This window comes from Podarcis vaucheri, assembly GCF_965113315.1.
Source record: "Podarcis vaucheri genome assembly, chromosome: 5".
In the NCBI taxonomy this organism is placed as follows: Eukaryota; Metazoa; Chordata; class Lepidosauria; order Squamata; family Lacertidae; genus Podarcis; species Podarcis vaucheri.
The window spans coordinates 32,442,051-32,464,535 of NC_138763.1; the positions used below are offsets into that span (position 1 = coordinate 32,442,051).

Below are 22,485 nucleotides of genomic sequence, written 5' to 3' on the forward strand. Positions count from 1 at the left end.
ATTACTTATCCCAGAACAAAAGGGTGAAGAGACAAGTCTTGCTTTTCTCCTATGTACACTTACTTCTGAGTAAACTTCTCTTGGATCAAGCTGCAAGCATTCATTCTATGAAAGGTTACCTGAGGGACTACATTGCCCCATATATCACCGTCCATATATTGCAGTGGCCTGGCAACGTCATCCTTCAGGTGGGGCACTGCTGAAGGTATTGCATGCCACGGAGGTGTGCTTAGTTTGTACTAGAAATGAGGTTTTTTAGTGTTGCATCTCCAGCCCTCTGGAATCAACTACCAGCCCAAATTAGACAGACACCTATGGAAGATGTTTTTGTTTAAGAAGGCTTTCCCTGAGGTGTGACCCAGTCATTTCTGAAACATTATTGTACATCTGTAACAATGGTTTTATTGTTTTTAGTGTTTGTAGGAAAGGTTTATAAATTTGTTCAATGAATAATCTGAAGGTTTAAAAAACTTCTACTATTAGTTTTTCTAGTAGCATACACTGCTTCCAAATCCAATGCAGAACAAGCTACTGTAGGGCAAATTAATACAGCACAGATACACACGGCAGGGGGGTGGGGAAGCATTTGACAGCAATATGTAATTGGCAAAGGGATGACTAACTCAGCAGTGATCCTTGGTGTATGGATAGGGGAGTTGAAAGTGTGCCTAGCATCCCTGTTTAGTGTCTGAGATGTTGGAGAATATGCACTTATATCAAGTTATAGGTATGTTACTTCTTCATTATTAATAGCCTGCTTTTAATTTTCCTTGAGGATTACAAAGATTAGATTTCGAACAAAGGGAAAGAACAGCTCTTAGCATCTGTTTACAAAATGCAAATAAGTGGAAAGAAAGCAAAACAGGGATATTTACATTGAAAATGAAGGAAGGAAAGCTCTAAATTTGGAGAGAGAGAGAGGGAGGGAGAGAGGTGTGGTTTTATTTAATCCTACTGAGGTTTGATATTTTCTTAGCAAAACATTTTTTTAAAAACCTCTTTGATGGAGAAGAGGATCACATACACAGCACAATCGCCTGATTCAATTTGTTTCTTTATCAAAAAGTAAACTTAGAGATGTTGGCATGTCCAACAATCATAACAAAAAAATGAAATGCCAAGCCATTATAATACCCAATAACCATCAAGTAAGACACAGTTCAAAACATTTTAAATAATCCAGCAGCTACCCAACCAATACTTCCATCACCCCAGTCTTCATCACAGGTCCTTCTTCTCTGTGTGCCCCAAGGGATAGGCAGAGGGTAGCCACACAAACAGGCTTTTTCGGTGGTGAACCCCTCATCTATGGAATGATCCCTGCAGGGAAATGTCCCTGGCAGTATCATTGTCCATTTCTAGATGCCAAGCTAACACATCTTCATTTACCCAAGTCTTTGGTAGTTACGTAAGTTAGCCTCTGCTGTGGTGCTCATCTTTTAGTGGGGTGGTGGTATGGGACCTGCTATTTGATGAACATTTTAGGAATTCTGTTTTCAATGTACATAGTTTTCAATGTTCTGGCTTGTAAGTTATTTTATCTATTGAAATTGCTTTGAGACTTTTTGTTGTTGTTGTAAAGTAACTAACAAATGTTGCTACTACCACTGAAAATGCTCAAGATGGCTGGGCAAATAAAAAAAGTTCTAAATACTTTAAAATCCCAATCTAAAGTTAACCATATAGCTTAGTTGAGATGTTAAACTTGTGTGTGAGTTTTATCATTTCAGGCTGTAGGTCAGGCTTCTGATATCATTCCAGTAACCTGATCATAAGCCATGTAGAGCTTTAAAGTCTTGTAGGTATAAGTTACAAGGGGGTTGAAGAACCTGTAGTCCTCCAGATGTTGTTGATCTACAACTCCTGTGATCCTAGACCATTGGCCATGCTGTCTGCTGCTGACCAGAGGCAGAGTTCAGCAGCTTTGGTTCTTCATCTCTAGTTTACAGTGTGCATGGGACAGAAAAAAATAGACTTCTGCACTGATAGACACGAAAACTAATGTCAGAAGTGAGACTGCCATAGTGAAAAAAGATTCACAGACCATGCTCTGAGACACCTTTTTTTTTTTTAAAAAAAAATAAAAATTATTCCACCAAACATTGCAGAGCTGGGTCTGGTACTGAATTCACATGCCAGGCTAAGCAATGGCAAGAGGCAGTTCAAACTCTGTGCTGTAAGCATTTTGTATGGTAGTTGTTTGATGCTTTATTATGGCTGTGTAGCCCATGTACAAGGTTTTAAACCACAGAGCCTAGGACTTGCCGATCAGAAGGTTGGCGGTTCGAATCCCTGCGACGGGGTGAGCTCCCGTTGCTCGGTCCCAGCTCCTGCCAACCTAGCAGTTCGAAAGCACGTCAAAGTGCAAGTAGATAAATAGGTACCACTCTGGCGGGAAGGTAAATGGCGTTTCCGTGCACTGCTCTGGTTTGCCAGAAGCAGCTTAGTCATGCTGGCCACATGACCTGGAAGCTGTATGCCGGCTCCCTCGGCCAATAAAGCGAGATGAGCGCTGCAACCCCAGAGTCGGTCACGACTGGACCTAATGGTCAGGGGTCCCTTTACCTTTACCTTTAGCTCACATACATTTAGAAATAAAAGTTGAGTAGAAGGAAAGAGGCAATCTAGAACATCAGTTTCCTCCAAGAGCACCTGGATCTGTATTTAATTAAAACACTTAGGGGATTCCTAGTACAGTAGGGAAAGGAATACAAAACTAGGCCTTTTTCTGTCACTTAGTAAATGCAACTTAATTGATATGATATACAGTATAGATAATTGCCCTGTGCCAAGTAATGTAAAATAAAAGGTAGATGTCCCTAAGGCAGTGAAAGTAGTTGTTGGAGAGGAGCAAATACCCCCTATTCTTCCAAGACAATTCTTATGTGTATATTTACTCAACCAGAAGACATGGTGCTGATCTTATGTTTATGTCAGGAGTGCCTCTCCACTTGTGTGAATTGATGATGCTATTGCTGGTGATGGGGTATGACATGCTTTTCTGCTGAGGTCCTTTTGCTTCCCTTGAGTTCTTCCCACAACAATGCTGAAAATGCACCATGGATCTTTGCTTCCCATTGGTCCTAGTCTGAAGATGAGTATTGCTGATGAAACCTCTTGTCTCCAATACGGTTAAGGAAGCTAAGCATTGAAGACGTCTGAGAACCTCTGGTCTCTCTCAGTGGGATGATTTCTTTGGCGACCTTCTCTGTTTTTGTGGAAAAACATGCAATTGTGTTTAATTGGGTCAAATAACAAGTGCTTTTTAAATAAAGTTTGTTTTGACATTTTGGAATTCTCGGTCAGCTGCAACAACATCTGAAATCCCATCTAGGCAGGATGACATCAATCATGTATTTTATCCAGACTGTGGGAGAGGACGAAGGAGATCCATCCCAACTATGTACCTCTTTTGGCTGGCAGCACTGCATATAAAGGGGAGAGGGCAGGGCAGGGCAGCAGTGGCGTGATTACTAGGATAGAGTGTAGCAAGATAGAGGTAAAAGCAGAGGCACCTGCAGGGCCACTGCACATCTAGAGCTCCCCTAACCTTGGTGCTACCTCACCCAACCCCGTTCCTGTCTTGGCAACCACAGCACCACCACGTCTCTATCCAATGTGACAGTGCTTCTGCTGTCTTCTCAACTATACCTATGTTCTATACACTTGCATATCTTTTTTCCCCTTTATGGCAAAGGCCTTGGGCACTTCAGATGTTGCTGGACTCCAACTCTCAACAGCCCTGATTATTGGCAATCTTGGCTGGGGTTGATAGGAGTTGGAGACCAGCAACATAAGGAAGACCATAGGTTGCCTACTCTTCATATCCAGGTAGACCATGTTTCTCAGTGTATGAAATCTACTTGTTTGCTCCCTGCCACCCAACATTACAAACCATTTTCTCATCAATTGATACTGATGTTGAGATGGTCTACTTTCCTGGAGATGCTGTGGAAATAACCCAGAACCTTTTGCATGCAAAATGCATGTTCTATTATTGAGCCACATGGTGTACTTTTATATTTACAATTGTTACCTAAGAGTTCACGTGGATACAAGAGTTCTAGCAGAACTATCAGTACTGCTGCTACTATTGATACATCAGTACGAGTAGAAATGTATCCTGCTTTGGATTTTAAAAATTGTCTCATTCATTAGGTCCATTTCTTCATTTCTCATGTGCTTCGAGGCACACAGAGCAGTACACATTACATGGCAGGTGAATGGGAGTTTCCTGCAACAAACTCATGAAGTATGAATAATATTTGCACCTCTTTAAATCCCCATTTCAAATCTTTATTAGCAGTAGTGTTTTCTGGTGTGTTCACAGGAGTTCCAAGAAGTATGAATCATTCATGATTTCTTTCTTGGCTATGAGAAACATGAGAGTTAACCTCAGTGTACCAATGGCAGTTTTGTTTGCTATGTAGCATATGGAGCTGCTGTTCTGATAGCAAAAAACCCAGCTTGCAGATTGGGCTTGTCCTTTGCCATAGCTAAGAACTAGAGACGGGGGGGGGGGCAGGGAGGAATAATTTCAGTTTGTGTTTGTAGCTGGATGTATCCAAGTCACATTTCCCAAAACAACATGCAACCAGAGACAGAGACATAAACCCACACTCCTCTGAATTTTGCAATGCAGTTTGCCAGCCAATCGATGTGCACAAAAATGCATATACTAGGGTAAAGTGTGCAAAGAAATCCATTACTGAAAATAGCACACAATAACGAATTATATAAGGGGAAAATGCTTTGCAAAAGATGTGTATTTCTGTTGGAGAAAGAATTATTATTTTTATTGTTATCTCCTTTAACTTATCATTATTTTAATTGTCAATATGTTATTGGTTTTTTTTAAAAAATATTATATAAGCCAACTTGAGTATTTTTTGAATAACAGAAACACACTGGGTCATTATTAAGAATAATAAATAAATAAATCTGTTCATTATTGTCATTTGGTCATCACTGTATAAAATGTGAAGCAAAGCATTCATATAGAAACAGCCTGTGGATTGCTGAGAGGGTGAGAAATTATCAGAATCTTGCAGTAATCATTTTCTTCTTGTTCAGAATTCTGTTCTGTCGCTGAGCAAACTTCTTTCACAGCTCTTTTATCTAAAACAGAATGTCTTTCTTTTGATGATCCCTGCCATGAGAATAAAGTGCACACAAGCTGATTGTTGACCCAGAATATTAGGTGAAACTGTTTAGTTATTATTTTTTACCTTTGCATACGATTTCAGTGCTTGAACTGATTTTATTCGATGCATTTCCAGCGACAACAACATTGCACTCAAGGCAGCTCTTGACGATTACAAAGCATTACAATTTAGCAAACAACATTTCTACCAATATAAGAAATCCAATTAATAATAATCATGTAACTAACGCCATAAGTAAAGCAAAAACTAGCATTTCGGCAAACCATTAATGTGGTTCAGTGCAAACTCATAACAGTTCAAAAATAAATATAAAAAACCCGACATGCTTTGTGTGGTGGTCCAAAGACAACAATGTGAGTGGTCTTGTTTTCAGCTAAGTTAAACTGTTTTGCGTTGTGCTGCTGTTCTAATTTCTAATCCACAAGCAACTATTTTTTTAACATTGTAGCTGCCTTAAACCTCTTGACCAAATGTCCCCGCATAACTGTTAATATGCACAGTCATTTTAAGCATGAAATGGTTTAGCTAATGATTTATCTCTTCCACTGCTGTGCTTTGGGCAGCTGTATGATTGGCCTCTTTAGCAAGTCAAGTAATTTCTTTAACAAAATGTTAACGCGCAGATGGGCCGTAAGCTGTCAGTTAACCATTATTGTGTGCGCATCTGCTTGCTTTCAATGTACTGCTTGATGTATTCAGTCACTTACTTAGCCGCAGACCTCTGAAAAGCAGAGCCCACTCTGATTGGCAAATAAAATGTTCATTTGTCTCTTCTTCCTATTGTTTTGTTTTGGTAACACATGTCAGCAGCTCAATTACCCAGTTCATTAACAGCTCCCAACGGCCACGATGGCCGGCCGATGATAAGGGCAGCGTTTGTGGCACATATGGGGAATAATAGCCAGTCTCTTGGCAATTGTAAATAATAATAATAAAAAAATCACTCTTGCCCCAGCCACCGTTTCCCTGTACATTGCAGCATATGATGTTTATTGGTTAAAGGCCTCTTCTCCAGAAATAACATTCACAACTAAGTCACCCATTACTCTTCCCATTTAAATGTATTCTGTTTTAGGCCAAAGTTTAGAGCTTTCAATAACCAGACTTATTCTTGAAGGTACTGATAAGTGAATAATTATTAATCACAGTATTTAATTAAAAGCAACACATTTCCATACCTCTTGAGCTTCCTTCCTTTCTTGAGCTTCAAGAAAACATTGTCAGTGGCATATTAAAACATTTAGAATGTTGCAAGTCAGCCCTTTTTGAAGGATAAAAAGGGAGCTTCATTTAAGGTTGTTCGGAGAGAGATACTTATGCTTGGGACAGCAGTGGTGATTTTTGTAAGAACCAACTAGCAAACTGATGCTTATACTTACAAAGGGTTCACATTGTTTCCAGCCAAATCCCCATTCATTAAGCTAAAGTGTTTGGAGTGAATCAAAATTAGTGTCACTGATTTATATTACACGTAATTCTGGCTACTTTGATTAGGTAGCTTCTGGAGCAAATTATTTGCACATCACTACTATTTTATTCTGAAATACGGTCTGAGATTTGAGATGCTATATAAAAGCAAAATGATTTCCTGTTCTTTCTCCTATTTATGAAATTGAGGCAAATGGCCATTTTTTTAAGTTAAATATTTAAACTGATATAAAAAATGGGGTACTTTCTAAAAATAACAAGATGCAGTCCTCTCCACCCTCAGTGCCCTTCAGCCTCAGACTGTTAAAGGCTGTCGCAGTGTGACAGTTTAAAAGAGCAGTGTAGGTCAATTTTTCATCAATTTATGTTAACTGGGCAATGATGCTTGATTTGTCAACCCCCTCTCCTCAAAGCCCTTTTCCACTAAACCTCCTCCCCTCCTCCAAGGACTCCTCATCAAAGCCCCTCCCCCACCAATCTCCCCTCCCTTAAGCCACTCCCCCTTACACATTGAGCCCTTAAGCCTCTCCCCCTTATACATTCACCCATGCCCCTGTGCCACCACCCACTCAATGTCTCACATCACCACAAAACTGGCTCACTTACCCACTCTGCCCCAGCCTGTGCCCCCGCAACACTCCTTTTGCTCAACTGCTGCAAAACTAGCTCATTAGCCAACTCCAGCCGTGCCTGTTTTGCCCATGCCACTGCAGCACCAACCCACCCACTGCCCCACATCCATGTGCCCATTTCAACCTCATGCCAGAAGCCCTACACACTCACTTGCACACACTGTTGCTCACCCACTCTGCCGACGCTTCTCTCGCTTGCCTCTGCTGCTGCAAGCCCAGCTCACTCAACTGCTTTAAGCCACCCACCATAAACTCGGCTCACTTGCTTACCCGGCCACCCCACTTGTTCCCCCTTCCTTCCAGTCTTCCCTCATCCTGGAGCATGCACAGTCCATTGCCACATGATGATGGACCAGTACAAATATGGCATAGAGAGATATATTAACTGTAAAATGTAAACACTGAAAGTGGGCCTCTACTCATGCAACAGGGCTTCCCCTTCCTCTCATCCTCACTGCAGCTTCCTGTACCCTTCTAAATCTACTTAAGAGGGACATCCTCCATTGATTTATGTGAACCTTGTTTCCTAAGTGTACTTAGGAATAACAGCCCTAGTCATGTTTATATGCAGCCCCCCCCCCCCGCTTTTTAGGGACACTTCAGTGGCAGTAGTTTTTCAAGAGGAAATACAGTTCCTGATGTCTGAGATTAAGAAATTCCACAAAGATCTTCTAAATTTAAATGCCTCAATCCTTCAGTGACAATGAAGCTGTGCCCAATTATGGCAGCAATACAGCAGCAATATTGTGTTTTGACATTGGACACATCACAATACAGAAAACAAGGGTGCACTTAGACTCCATCTATCTGAGTCATCATCATCTGTTGATGGGTCCTGGGGAAGTTGAAAACCTTGATCATATCCCAATGAAGGCTTTCCAGATTATGAATAGCAGATAGATCTTATTCTTTCCCAAGTGATGTAACTCACACTACAGAGAAGTTGAAACAGAATCAAGGGAAAGGGCTTACTTTGGGCCAGGAATACAGGACTAAGCATGGGAAGCATGGAAAATGAGTCCTTTCAGTGTTGGCTCAAGTCATTTGTTGACCAGAGTGGAGTGTAAATGGCACCCATCCCTTGGTAGGACCAGTAGTTTAAGAAGTCTTGTTCTACCATTCAGACCCTCATTCTGCCTTCAGCATATTTCCCCTCATAGTTCTGCCTGAAGCAGAGCCTGAAGTTATGCCCCTAAAATATGATAGCATATTCTGATGGATCTGCATGATCACATCTAGAAACTGAACTGGTGTAGGTTTTGGTTTGCAGCTATGTTTGGCGAGTAAAGCAGTTGCTTGGAAATTGCAGATTAGAACTGTCTCCAATGCCTACAGTCTCTAGTACTGGGACATCTTCATTCACAGCACTGTACAGGACAACGGTGGGACAGCAGTAGATGAATCTTCAAAAACATAAGATCCAACTCCTAGGGGCTGAGAGGTCTTTGGCCCCCCAATAAAATATTTGAGGGGGCAGCCCCCCAAGTTGATTGGCATTACCAGTCAAATGGTGAGCATGCATCACATAATGTGACTGATTATGCAGGGCAGGCTTACCTGCCCCCCCAATATTTTATTCAAGTTGGCACCCCTGCTTCAAAATGGTTGGAAGTGCATCACAGCAGTGAGCTGTGAAAAACAATAAGACCTTTACCATACATGGTGTGCTCATAGCGTTGATCACAGTAAATGGGGCATATTTTATAAATCATTAATTATAGAATATTACCATATTAACGACTAAACAACAACAACAACAACCATATTAACATTCTAGTAACACTTCCATTCAGCTTGTAATGCTTTAGCTGAAAGAGAAATAAGAATTGTCAAAACAGGACTGAAAAACTCGACTACTGGGAGTTTGGAGACAAGCTGGCTGGAGTTCTTTTGAAACATTGAAACTCTATCTCCGAAGCACCATGGGTGTGAGTCCAGACCTGTTATTCTTGAGTTGGATAAAGAATCATTTGTTTTTAATATGGAACAAAAATATAAGCAATATTAGATACAAGATCACATCTATACCAGAGGTTTTAATTTCAGCCAACACACCTGGATTATGCAGGTATAAGTGCTGTGGATGTGACAGATGGTACTATTTATCTACACATGGTGTTACTTATTTTGATAAGAGGACACCATTGACATTTAGGTCTGCAGTAAGATGTTTCGCTTTGTTGTGATTTCAGGGAGCTGTACTTGCCACTGGTAAGTAATAGTTCAGTTTAGGTGACTGTCTATACACAAGCGGTAGACTGCCTTCTATGGCTTTTTGGTGGTATGGCTCATTATCAAATATAGGTTGCAGCTGCCTTATGATATGTTGCAGTATCCTGAATTATGTGTTGTAGGTAATAACCAGAGGTTTTATCAGAGATGTTGCTTGTGTGGTTTATGTTGCAAGTATTCTGTTCTGGGTATTCACTTAGTAATCACCAACACTGGGAAGATACTTAAGATTTAAGAGAGCCTGTTTCAAGCTGCTCATGAGCAAGCAAATTTAATCAAAAGCAGCTGCAAAGTAAGACTGGGCTGAAAGCAATAGATTTTTTGATGTAGTCAGAATGCTAACTGCTAGCATTGGTGATGTGTGTATCAGTTTCCTATATAAGGAGGTCTGAAGGTGCGCTGTTGCTTCTTTCTATAAACAGTGGTATCTAGAAAATTAGTATTAGTGGTAGAATGGGAAAGACCCAGTTTATGCTGGGATGGAAAGAAATGAAGACCTAACATGAATGATTCTCCACTAGTCTAACAACATAAGGAGGGCCAAGATTCCCCATCCCTTTCCTAAGGTGTACAAGTGGTGTCCGAAAATAACTAGCCAGGAAACATTGATCTGAGTCTAGTGTTAAATGATTGGACTATTGCCATGTATACCCTTTGCAGTTCTATGGATCTGCAGGTATAGTTCATGAATTCAAGTAGTAGTTGTCTAATGATAGTAGCAGAACTGCTTTGTCAGGAACAGAGTTGGATATTGGTTGCAACCTGCCTTCATGTGGGATGGGATCAGTGCTTTTTTCAGGGGGTACTCAAGGGTACACAGTACCAGCACCTCTTTTTTGTTGTTAAAAGGTGTGGCACTTACTATAACAATTTCATAGTGAGTACCAGCACCTATTTTTCTAGAAAAAAAGCACTGGATGGGATGTCAAGTGATTCAACCTTCAAGGCTGCCAGATGGTTCCTTCTGGGAGATTCTTAAGATCCTAAATAAGTAGTGTGTTGTATCTGGCTGTGGACGTGTCATACAATCTTAGGGTGGTGTAAGCATGATAGGAATTTCCTCTGTTAAGGTGTTGAATGCTGAAGATGGCTGGGTTTTCCCTACACTACTACTACTACTACTACTACTACTACTACTACTACTAAATCTATTACAAATTGCTGGCATCCCCTGATTTGAATCTGGACCACAACAAGGAGCAAATGGTTAAAGGCCTCCTTACAACTCTCCACCACCTCCCCCAAGCTAGTATCCTGATCCAAATTGGGTCCCAGGCTGGCAGCTTGGTTTTTATTTTATTTTTTAAAAAATGTTGCACTCAACGGCACAGATATGGAGTTGACATTTCATCTAGCTTGGCCCCTAGTTGTATCTGAGTGGGGTCAGCAATTTTCTGTTGTTGTTTTGTTATTGTTTTATTATTGTTTAAGAAAGTTTAAGAAAGTATCCTTCCTGCCCCTTGACAGCCCTATATTGCTCTGGGGCCTCCAACTTGTCTGATGCCCCAATCCCTCCAAATAGCTGGGAGGGCTTGGGCCTCAGCTGAATCTGGTCCACATGGCATTGTTCTCATCAAAGTGTCAACCCCATATTTACCCCTCGCATTTAATACAGATTTATTGTTTCCACGTGGTTTTTTCCCCTTGCCAGAAATGGTAAATTCAGTTTAAATGGGAAAATAAAATGTGACAGTATTTTGATGAGGATGACTTTATGTGGATGCTGCGCAAAGATTTCGGGCATGAAGGTTCACAAGAAACTGGCACATTTGTCTGTCTGTCTGTTCAGTATATCACCCTTCATCTCCAGATCTCAGGGCAGTTCACAAGTGCACATGGAAGTGCACCTAGAAATCAAAACTTTCTAAAGACCCTGAAAACTACTTATGTAAGCTGTTATGAAGTAGATCCTCTAATAAATATTTTACTATATTTATGTCCCCCCCCCTTTTTTGCTACACAAAATCACTGCAGAGATTATAAATAAATGCTTTACATCTATGGGCTGACTTATATGCATGTTAAATGTAGGAAGGTATGAATATGCCAGTAGACCTCTGGAACAGAAGGTGCATAGAGGCAGAAGAGGAAAGGAGAGGAGAGGAGGGAGAAGTTCTGTTGCTCATATATATTACTAGACTCTTTGTGGTTTGTGAATATTCTTGCTTAAATGTATAAAGCAAGACAGGATCTCTTGATAGCTAAGACAAACCTAACCAGTTTCTGCAGCTTGCTAGAAAGTCTCAGACCTGTCTTACTGGACCTCCGCAAAGTCCCAGTCCTGCATTCTGTTTCAGAATTTGAACAAGTCACTGTTGGCAAGTGGTCCAATAGAAATTGGCCAGGAGCCATCTGTGATCTTGAGTGGATCCTCTGCCCACCCTTGTTTTACTGTAGATTGCCTTTTCAATAAAAACTGCCCAGGGTGGTGAAAATAAACACATAATGTCAATAGAATTAGATGATGATTGTGATGATACTAAGTCTTTAGCAGCAGAGAATTAAAACAAAAACAAAAACTAGGATTGTCAATTTTTAGAAGCCAAATGCATGAAAGATTTCAGTGATTAATCCCAACATTTCATGTCAGTTAAATGAATATTATACAGATATTGGGTGGAACAACTTCAAGAGCCGCTCAAACGGCCCAAGCTATTCCCTTACATTAAAGTGTGTGTTGGGTATTACACTCTGAGCTCGTAGGTCCTTATCTTAAACAAATCTGCAATAATGCATGTGGGGCACTTTACTCTATGCACAGGTGGCTGCATACTGACATTAGACCTTCTGAACTTGTCTCCTGCTGCCTAGCATATTCATAAGTAATCTGTACACTCCTCCCAGGGTTGTGAGCACTTGGGGAGTTGCTAAGTGTCAGAATTTATTTGTACCATTTTGATTAGCCCAGACCTGGCAGGGGTTTATTTTCTTTCTAATGACCCCCTGCTGTGAAGCTGAGTATTCAAAAGGAGGGAGGAGAGGAACTGCACAGTATTACTGGTGGGAGGAGGGGGAGATGGAGAGAGAGAATAGAAAAGTAGAAGAAACTCTGCCTGTGCTGGAAGGAAGCTGTGGGGAATAGCTGGGTCTAAATTCTTAATTATGTTTAAGATTCCAATGGGAATGTTTCCTTAAATGGAAATGCTTGGGGAAAACAAATCAAAGTGAAGGAGAGAGGCACTCCGTTTTCCTTGAGACGTTTTCCCACATCCTCCGCTGACAATAAAGGACTCCCTTAAACCCCCCCACCCCAGTTAAAATAGCAGCTGCTGAAGCCTTTTGGTTAAAGCAAACAAGGATCTAAGAACAACATTTCACCGTGTGCCGTGTGTACAATTGTGATTTACTGGGAAGCTCCTGAAATGGCTAAACAGATTTTCCCCCTGCCCTCAGAGTTTTTATTTTAGTTTAATGTTAAGCTCATGTATTTAACATTTTAAAACTCCCCTGCCTTCCCTAGAGGAGATAAAAATAATAACTGAAAGGGAGCTTCCAGGTGCTGAAGTCTCTGGACTGAAGAGACATGGGATTAACCCCTACAGAGCATCTATTTCAACCTCATCTTAAAAAAATAAAAATCCACACAATCTCTCCCCTTCTCATCCACTTCAGTTTTCTTTGTTGTCTCCTGCATCCTGCTAGGCAGGTGTCAGAGCCCTGAATGAGGGTAAAAGGCCCTGTTGATGGATACCACAGATGGAGCGTGGAAATTGGCAGAATAGGCCTCGGCCACAGGCCATTTCTAAGGACTCAACAAAAGCCGCCAAATAAGTCAACAAAAATCCCAAAGTTCACAAAAGGGAAAGTGTCATTTGTCATTTACTATGAGCTCAAGGAGGGGTACCGGCCTTCCTTGCACTCCTCCTCCTCTTGCTGCCTTGCACCCGAGTAAACACGGTAGAGGTCAGTCACGTAGATTTTGCCACAGAAAGGATACTTCAGATCAGAGAGCAGACAGCAGGCCTGCTATACACCCTCCAACGTCTGATGAGGGAAAATAGGTGTATTTGGCTTATGGTAGATGAAGAAGGGGTGCAGGGGATCATTGGAAGGAGCTAAAATGAGGCAGTTGCCTGGTGGTACGCTCTTGAACACCCCACTCCACAACATTACTCTCAAATATTACTCTCAAAACCTTGAAATGTATTGTTGGCTAAGTTGCAGCTTTAGTTACAATCCAGTGCATGTCACTAGGGTTGCTTACATGCCATACATTTAAAGGACATCCCCTCCCAACACATTCCCCTCAAAGAACTGACGTTTGCCCCTCACAGAGCTAAAATTCCCAGCACCTGTCTCAACCCATCATTCTCAGTGTTTTTTGTTTTCTTGTGAGGAGGGGAATGTCTTTTAAATATGTTTTAAATGTAAGGTCTCCAGTAAGGTGTGCAGCTTAAGCCACAAATACAGAGGAAAATGGGTAGGGATTTGGTCCACTCTTAAGACATGCCACTGCATCTTCTGTGTTGAATGAAAATTAGTGCAAGCTTTAGAGCATCCTGCAGTTAGTCGGGGGAGTGGGATGGGGAAGGCCAAATATTGCATGGCCTCATCCAGTTGTGTATGAGCAATTGATAGAAAACCCTGCTCTGTGTGACTCCAGAGGTGTAATTAAATTGAAATTTGATGCTACATTTGAATCACCCCCTGTTTTCTAGCAATGCACAGCTAGATGAAAAGGCTTTAAAATATAACTCAACATTATGGTATTAAAGAATAAGAGGCGAGCATCCCATTGCTAATGAAGCCATGTGCTCTTGCAGCTCTTGAGCGGAAAGTCTCTGTATTCAGATAATTGTAAAGTGCACTGTATTGCGTTTGTAATAAATATATGGTTTTTAAATGGTTGTCATGTTTTGTTCCTATAATTATTCAAATGAAATATCCCACTGAGAGGACAAACAATGAACAGAATGGGTGTTTGTGTGTATTTATTGTTGTTCAGTGTTTCGCCTAGGCATGTCTGTTTATGATGTTCCTTGGGGAACTGATAATTACAGAATTCCATGTGACCAAATCCCTATGAAATTGTGCAAAGATTTTGTGTATAAGAGTGTTAACTTGGATGAAGTATTTCCCGGGGCCACCAAACAGGTCGTGAGGGTTCAAGGGATAAAGAACCACTCTATAATTCTGCAATTCCTTCTTTAATTAAACTTCATGGCTATTCCACTGGTGTTTGGTGCTTATGGGTTTTCTCCTCCCATTCTTTAAGAAGGAATTTGTAATCCTGTGGAGTCTGACTGTTGTTCTGTACTTGATCTTTTTGGAGACTGATTTACGCTCCTCCCTTTTTCATCTACTTTGGGATAGTTTGGGTTCAAAGATCTCTGGGGGAGGAGTATGTGTCAGTGAACATTTTGAAAAGTGTAAGGTTTGGATTCCAGCCAAAGGTAAGTACTTTTAAGACCGATAGGACTCAATGGGACAGATTTAAGCATGTGTTTAAATGTCTTCCACTGAGATTTTTGGGACTAAAGGCTTGGCAGTGGCTGGACTGTTCCCAAAGACATTTTGTATAAGTCAAATTAGGGGGAATGTTACCAATGCAGAAGTTCAGATCTGTCCTACTCCATGTAGTATCCAAGGCAACATCCATTCAAAGAAAGTGTCACACAGTCTCTATTATTTTGTACTAAGGCAGTTTTCAGATGCCCAGAGAACGCAGTTGATATCTTATTCAAGGTCTTTCCCACCAATATATATCTGAAGGAGAGATGTCATATTTGATGAGTAATTGATATTTTGGAGGGAGGGGAGGAAATACGTGTATTTCTTTTCCCTAGTGATGCCATGGGGCATTACCCATGATGCTAGCATGATGAAATACGGTAACACATACAGTTAGTGATAGCTTTTGCTTCTCTCTCTGTGTGTATAGATCAGGTTGAATTACAGGAAAACACAATCCCTCCACCACAGTACTACTACTATGGGGGAAGATGCCTGAATCCATGGTAACAACTGTGACATTCTTGTGCTAACAAAAAAACAGCATCTGGAAAGGCGCTAAGGCCTCCAAGAACAACCTACATTTGCTCAATGTTGAGACTTCTACTCGTCTTGTGTTTTGACTGAGTTTCATAGACCAGATGCTTTTCTCCCAAAACACACAATTTGGAACCCATTCTGTTTCCATTTATTTAGCTCTTCTGTAACAAGTTGGAAGCAGCTATTAACTTCTCTGGGAAGGATGATCTCTCAGTATTTTTGTATTTATTTGGAGATTGAAGGTTACTCTTGAACCCAGCTTCCTCTCCTGCCATGATTATTTATTTATTTATTTATTTATTTATTAATTACGAAAACTCCTAAAATGCCATTCATACAAGAAAGGATACAGAGAAATTTAAAAGTGACAATAGCAATATAAACTAAAGCAACAATGTAATGAACTTTCTCATCTATCACAGCATAGCAAATAATCAGAATGTGCCCCTGTGGTGAAATGGATAGTTTACTGGACTGAGATCTGGGTTCAAACCTCCTCTCGGCTATGAGAGTTGCTGGCAGCGCTGGTCCAAGGCATTTTGATGCTAGAGGCAAAATAGAAAATGATAACCTGCTCCATGCCCTCCTGCTGCCCCACTCCTCCTGCTATTGCATGCCCACCACTCACCTCTGCCCCCAACCTCCTCCTCCGCTGGTCTTTCTTCCTGTGTTGAGGTTTAGTAAAGAAGAAAGAAGAGGAAGAAGAAGGAGGAGGGGGCTGCAATCCTGTATCCATTTCCCTGGAAACAAGCCTCATTGACTTACACTTGTACAGGATTACTATGGTGTAATCACTATATCAGAAAAATTGAGCCAAATATAATATTTTAAATAGCAATATTTCTCTCTCTCTCTCTCTCTCTCTCTCTCTCTCTCTCTCTCTCTCTGTGTGTGTGTGTGAGAGAGAGAGAGAGAGAGAGATCAGGGCCACATACCCTTTTTAATTCCTTCCCCCAGGTGGTGTTACTGATTCGAAGCAATATTCTGAAGAAATATTCCCCATGGGTGGAATATAGAGGTACCATATGTAAATGCTACTTATTTAGGACATGCTGTTAAATCATGTTTCTAACTTTCTACATGTTTATTGTATTGGAGGAAGAGGTCAGAAGTGACATTTGCTGGGGCAGCTGGGGCATCTCTAACTCACTGGTTACTAATATCTGATCAAATCCTGATCAAATTTGCAGATGACACCAAACTGGGAGGGGTGGCTAACACCCCAGAGGACAGGATCACACTTCAAAATGACCTTGACAAATTAGAGAACTGGGCAAAAACAAACAAGATGAATTTTAACAGGGAGAAATGTAAAGTATTGCACTTGGGCAAAAAAAATGAGAGGCACAAATACAAGATGGGGGACACCTGGCTTGAGAGCAGTACATGTGAAAAGGATCTAGGAGTCTTGGTTGACCACAAACTTGACATGAGCCAACAGTGTGACTCGGCAGCTAAAAAAGCCAATGCAATTCTGGGATGCATGAATAGGAGTATAGCATCTAGATCAAGGGAAGTAATAGTGCCACTGTATTCTGCTCTGGTCAGACCTCACCTGGAGTACTGTGTCCAGTTCTGGGCACCACAATTCAAGAAGGACACTGACAAACTGGAACGTGTCCAGAGGAGGGCAACCAAAATGGTCAAAGGCCTGGAAACGATGCCTTATGAGGAACGGCTAAGGGAGCTGGGCATGTTTAGCCTGGAGAAGAGGAGGTTAAGGGGTGATATGATAGCCATGTTCAAATATATAAAAGGATGTCACATAGAGGAGGGAGAAAGGTTGTTTTCTGCTGCTCCAGAGAAGCGGACACGGAGCAATGGATCCAAACTACAAGAAAGAAGATTCCACCTAAACATTAGGAAGAACTTCCTGACAGTAAGAGCTGTTCGACAGTGGAATTTGCTGCCAAGGAGTGTGGTGGAGTCTCCTTCTTTGGAGGTCTTTAAGCAGAGGCTTGACATCCATATGTCAGGAGTGCTCTGATGGTGTTTCCTGCTTGGCAGGGGGTTGGACTCGATGGCCCTTGTGGTCTCTTCCAACTCTATGATTCTATGATTCTATGATTCTATAATAAGCCACCAGAACCTCTTTACTCCTCTATTAGGTAACCCTTAGGCACCAAAGACCACTTCATTGCCTACAGATCTTCTTGGCAGTTCCATGGCCTTCAGAAACTCAGGTGGCTTTTCTTCTGGGAGAACGCTTTGTCTTCAGCAGCCCCTAAATTGTGGAATTCCCTCCCCACAGGGGAGTGCATCTGGCACCTTCATTATACAGTTTTCAGTAAATGCTGAAGATGTACTGGGCCCATACCTTGGCTTTTGACACCTGTTGTAGCTGTCATTTGTTTTAAATGGTTTTTAATGCTGTATTGTAAATTGTTGTGTCTTGGGACCTCAAGATGAAGGGTGGGTAATGCATAAAATTATGAAGAATAAGAATATGGATGGTAGAGAAATTCAGCTTGGTTTGCATTATGATGCAAGGCTCCCTAATTAACACTCCCTGAAATAATCAACAGAACAGAATGCAGCTCGAAAGAACCTCTTCTCTGAATTTTGTGATGCAGTTATCCAACCAAATGATGTCTATATATGTATTTGAGGAAAGTATGCCCCAAAAATGCACATGCCAGTGAAGATAAAATACATTAGGGAAAATGCTAGAAAATGTGTATATTAGGCAAAATTGCATACAAAATGTTCGTATTAGGAGAAATGTGCACATTCAACGCTGACAGATTTCCATGAGGGCTGTTAATACAAACTGATGTGAAAATGTGATGTATTAGAAAAACGGAAAGAAATGAAAATTGATGAATTTGTCCTCCATCAGTATTTGCTAAGTGTGGTCTCTAGCAGTCATGGCAAAACCATAGAAATCCGCCAGCCTTTTACCCATATTTTTCGCTCTATAACACGCACCCGACCATAACACACACATAGTTTTTAGAGGAGGAAAACAAGAAAAACACACATTCTAAACGAAACAGTGAATGTATGATTTTTGTGGCTCATGCTGTGGCCACAGACATGTGATCTGACGGTGAGTTTGGGGTAGCCCAATGCAAAAATCCTGAGGATCCATGTGGATCCATGCTTTGTAACCACATTTTTGCACCACTGCGGCCCCAGGCAACAGTGGGTGCGTGATTTTTTGGGTGCAAGCTGTAGCCATGGACATGCTATGTGATCTGGGGTGACCCAGTGCAAAAATCCATGTGGATCCGTGCTTTGTAACCAGGCTCTCTGTCCCTCTCTTCTCCCCACTAAGCGGCTCTTCTCCCGCTTTGCTGTTTCAAAGCGAGCAAAGTGAGCCACGGAGGAGGGAAGGAAGGGGAATCATGGATCCTCTGCTCACAACTGCAGCAGATCCCCCCGCCATCTGTAGGCATTCGCTCCATAACACGCACAGACATTTCCCCTTACTTTCTAGGAGGAAAAAAGTGAGTGTTATGGAGCAAAAAATACGGTAATTAATTGGATGAGCAGTTTGAACATTTAAATTAATGAACATTATTATTTACCTGTTTTGGATCAAGGCCTTGTGATTTTACTTGACCAGTTACAGTAACGTGACACTGCATGGCTTTTGATTTCACATATGGCACGGTCACTGGGAAACCAGTGCTGAATATATTTGAAGAAATAACGCAGGCAAGCAAATTGGTATCTGCCTACAGATATTTCAAAAGGCGAAAAGTGACTAGATTAATGGAAGAAATACTGATAATTATTCATTCATTAGAATTAAATATGCTGTAGCAATCTCTCCAAGACTGTTTAGTTCATAGGATGATCCTGGCTTATTCCAAGAAAGTATTTTTATTCAGTGTCCCCTCCTGTTACTTTAATTCTTGATTCTTCCCTCACCCACCTACCCCCATTCTCTAGCCATAGATTAATTGTTCCATTCTTCATTTCTTCCCAGCTTCAGCACCACAGTCCGATGAAGGTTCTGACATAGATTCTGAACCAGATCTGCCATTAAAGAGAAAGCAACGCCGCAGTAGAACAACCTTCACTGCAGAACAATTAGAGGAGCTGGAAAGAGCTTTCGAGAGGACCCACTACCCTGATATATACACCCGAGAGGAACTTGCGCAACGAGCTAAACTCACTGAAGCTCGGGTTCAGGTGAATATTGTTACTGAAAGAGTTTTAAGATTTCCAGCCACCTTGGTGTACAGACAGAAACACTACAGTGGTACCTTGGGTTACATATGCGTCAGGTTACATATGCTTCAGGTTACAGACTCCGCTAACCCAGAAATAGTGCTTCAGGTTAAGAACTTTGCTTCAGGATGAGAGCAGAAATTGTGCTCCGGCGGTGCGGCAGCAGCAGGAGGCCCCATTAGCTAAAGTAGTGCTTCAGGTTAAGAACAGTTTCAGGTTAAGTACGGACCTCCGGAACGAATTAAGTACTTAACCCAAGGTACCACTGTATTGCTGTTTTATAATACAAGTCAATTTTCTTGCTGAAGAAACTAAGTTTATTGGTTTGTAACTAACAAATAGTTCTTGAGCTTCCTTTTCCTTCTCCTTCCTCCCAATTCCATTTCCTTTTGTGTAATGTCTTTTAGACCTGTAGGATAGGGCAGGGATTATCTTATCACTACAAGCCATCCTGCAAGTCTTTTTTTTAAACTGGATGAAGAACAGGATAAAATATATTTTAAATGAATGAATGAAATATGAATGGTGAATTCTCAGGCTATTTCAAATGTAGTAGTGAAAGTGGCAGGAATTCTGCCACTTTTAATTTGAGGATTTGTTCCACTGGTCACTTATGTCCACCATTAAGCATGCATAATCCTCCTGGAAGCATAATTCTCAGCAGGAGGCTGTCCAGTGGCAGGAAACTACTACTAATGGAAAGGCTAGGTAGGATGTGATGAGTGACTGACTCAGCCCCTTGGTCTTCAGGTTATTTTGGAAACTGCAGGTCATTTCATGGGGTTCACAACTTGATGTTCAGTTGTTTTCCTTGCCATGATTTCCAGTCACACAGAGATAGTCTGCACCCATACAATTTATATTACAAAGCAACATTGAATGGGAAGAACATGAATAATTCCATCCCCCTTGTGTCCAGGGTCCCAGATATAATATGAAACAGGCTTAAGAAAAACAAGGTTGTGTGCATTTTGGGGAAAAAACAGATGTGATTTTGAGGGAAAAACTCCAAGAGTGCTGCCCTCCAACTACAGATCATGTAGAATTCATTTGAAAAGGTAGACCTGAAGTTACCCTGCAAAAGTATTGGAAAGAGAAGTTTCTGACCAGTTAACAATTATTGTGCCCATACAGTACAAGTAAAAGAGAAAATTTCATTATTTTGAAATTTGTAAGAGCTGAATGTTCTGTAATAATAATCTTAAAAAATGAAAAAAGAAATCAAAAACATACTCTGCGTATCAAAACTGTGGAGAAGTTGTAAATAATATTTTGAAAAGTCAAACCTAAAGATGGTTGAGATTTTTCAAAGCCTGACTCCCAATTTTCCTCATAGTTTTGCTGCTGAGTACATTTGATAACCTAGAGAAAATATTTAGTTTTGCTCATTTCTCATCTTTTCACAATGCTCCTACTTGAGACTAGGAAAAGGCTGTAGTACTATAATAATGGGTTGTGGAGGATAATCTAAAGTAGGTATGAGCTACTGTTTTTAAATAGATTCCATTATTGAAAAAGAGATTGGTTGAAAAACAAATGATACAAAAATGGGTGATCCCCCCCCCCAAGGAATTGAACTGAATATGGGTGCTGAATCACTATTTGAAGATTTTATAAAAATTCAGTTAATCAGAAGTAGACTCTTTAATTCTTTTAGATGCAATTTTGGGACCTGTGAGCTTTAAAGGCAACAATGAATGTTCATATTTTTCTAAAGCAGTGACCCACAGTTACAAGAAAAGCAGAAGTCTCATTAACATAACAGCTGTCTTAATGTGGCTTTAACCCTGTGACTTTTTACATTCCTTATGGCTTCCTTGAGTTCCCTTGAGACACATCTTGTCTCATACTCACTTCTGTGATCTACAGCCCAGCAAATTCCCTACTATGTTGAACATATGGACTTTTTGCTTAGAACAACATGGGGGGGGGGACCTCAGTCAATCAATGATTAAAATACTGGGAGTGGGAGGGAACCTTCTGGGAATTAAAGATGAACAGGAGTTTAAGTGGCCCAAGTTGTGAATACTTGTTAAAGTTAAGCCATATTTTACATAACTGACACAGAGGGCTCCAGGGAGATTGTTCTGAGTTTTGTCATTCCAGCAATCACTGCTTCTCGACATCTATGGTTAGGCTGAGTGCCACTGTGTATATATTATTATGGGATAAAGTAGAGCTCCACCCTTCATCTCTTCTTAGCAGTTCATTTCAGTTCATGTCCAGTCTTAATCAAGCTGTAAGAAAGAAAGAAAAGGAACTTGATACAAGAAGTTATGCCTTATACAATGGGTTTTTAAGTCCACAAATGATAATAGCAACATGCTGAAAGATTGGGACACTATTCAATGGTAAAAATAAGACAGCAAATCAGGGAAAGCAGATCTTAATATCCACAGATCTTAATATTCTGGAATAAGCCCTACTTGGATTCCAGGAACTGAGCCTGGGACCTTAGTCATGCAATTGATGTGCTCTAATGCTGAGAGTTTCAATGAGGATCATGTACCATAAAGTAGACTTAAAGAAAGAATATTCTAGCAAAGAACAAGCCAAAATATTTTAAAGCTAGACCTGTTACATAGGCTGCCATAGAGAAGACTGTGGTGAAATTCGACATTTGGGAAAAGAAAGATAATTGTCTCAGTAGAGTTTTTGGACTGGGCAATATCCATAGTACCAATAGCTACTTCAGATGGGACCATCCACGTTAATGGAATTATGAAGTTGCAATACATCAAGCCTCCAGTTACTACATTCTGTATACAGAGAACCAGTCTGAAGTACTTAGAGGAGGTCACTATGTCAGCAAGTTTGACATGTCCCACGCCTACCAGCAGATGGAACTGGAGGAGGAC

The 22,485-nt window shown here is 40.9% G+C and overlaps 1 protein-coding gene across 3 annotated transcripts in view; it reads left to right on the top strand.

Moving 5' to 3' along the window:
- The window catches only part of PAX3 (paired box 3), a 106,114-nt gene that overhangs the window by 57,367 nt on the left and 26,262 nt on the right, over positions 1-22,485 (top strand). For all 3 annotated transcript variants that reach the window (XM_082221852.1, XM_082221850.1, XM_082221851.1), the window contains one exon: positions 19,383-19,588. In XM_082221852.1, coding sequence (XP_082077978.1) covers positions 19,383-19,588 — 206 coding nt within the window. The remainder of the gene's footprint in view (positions 1-19,382; positions 19,589-22,485) is intronic.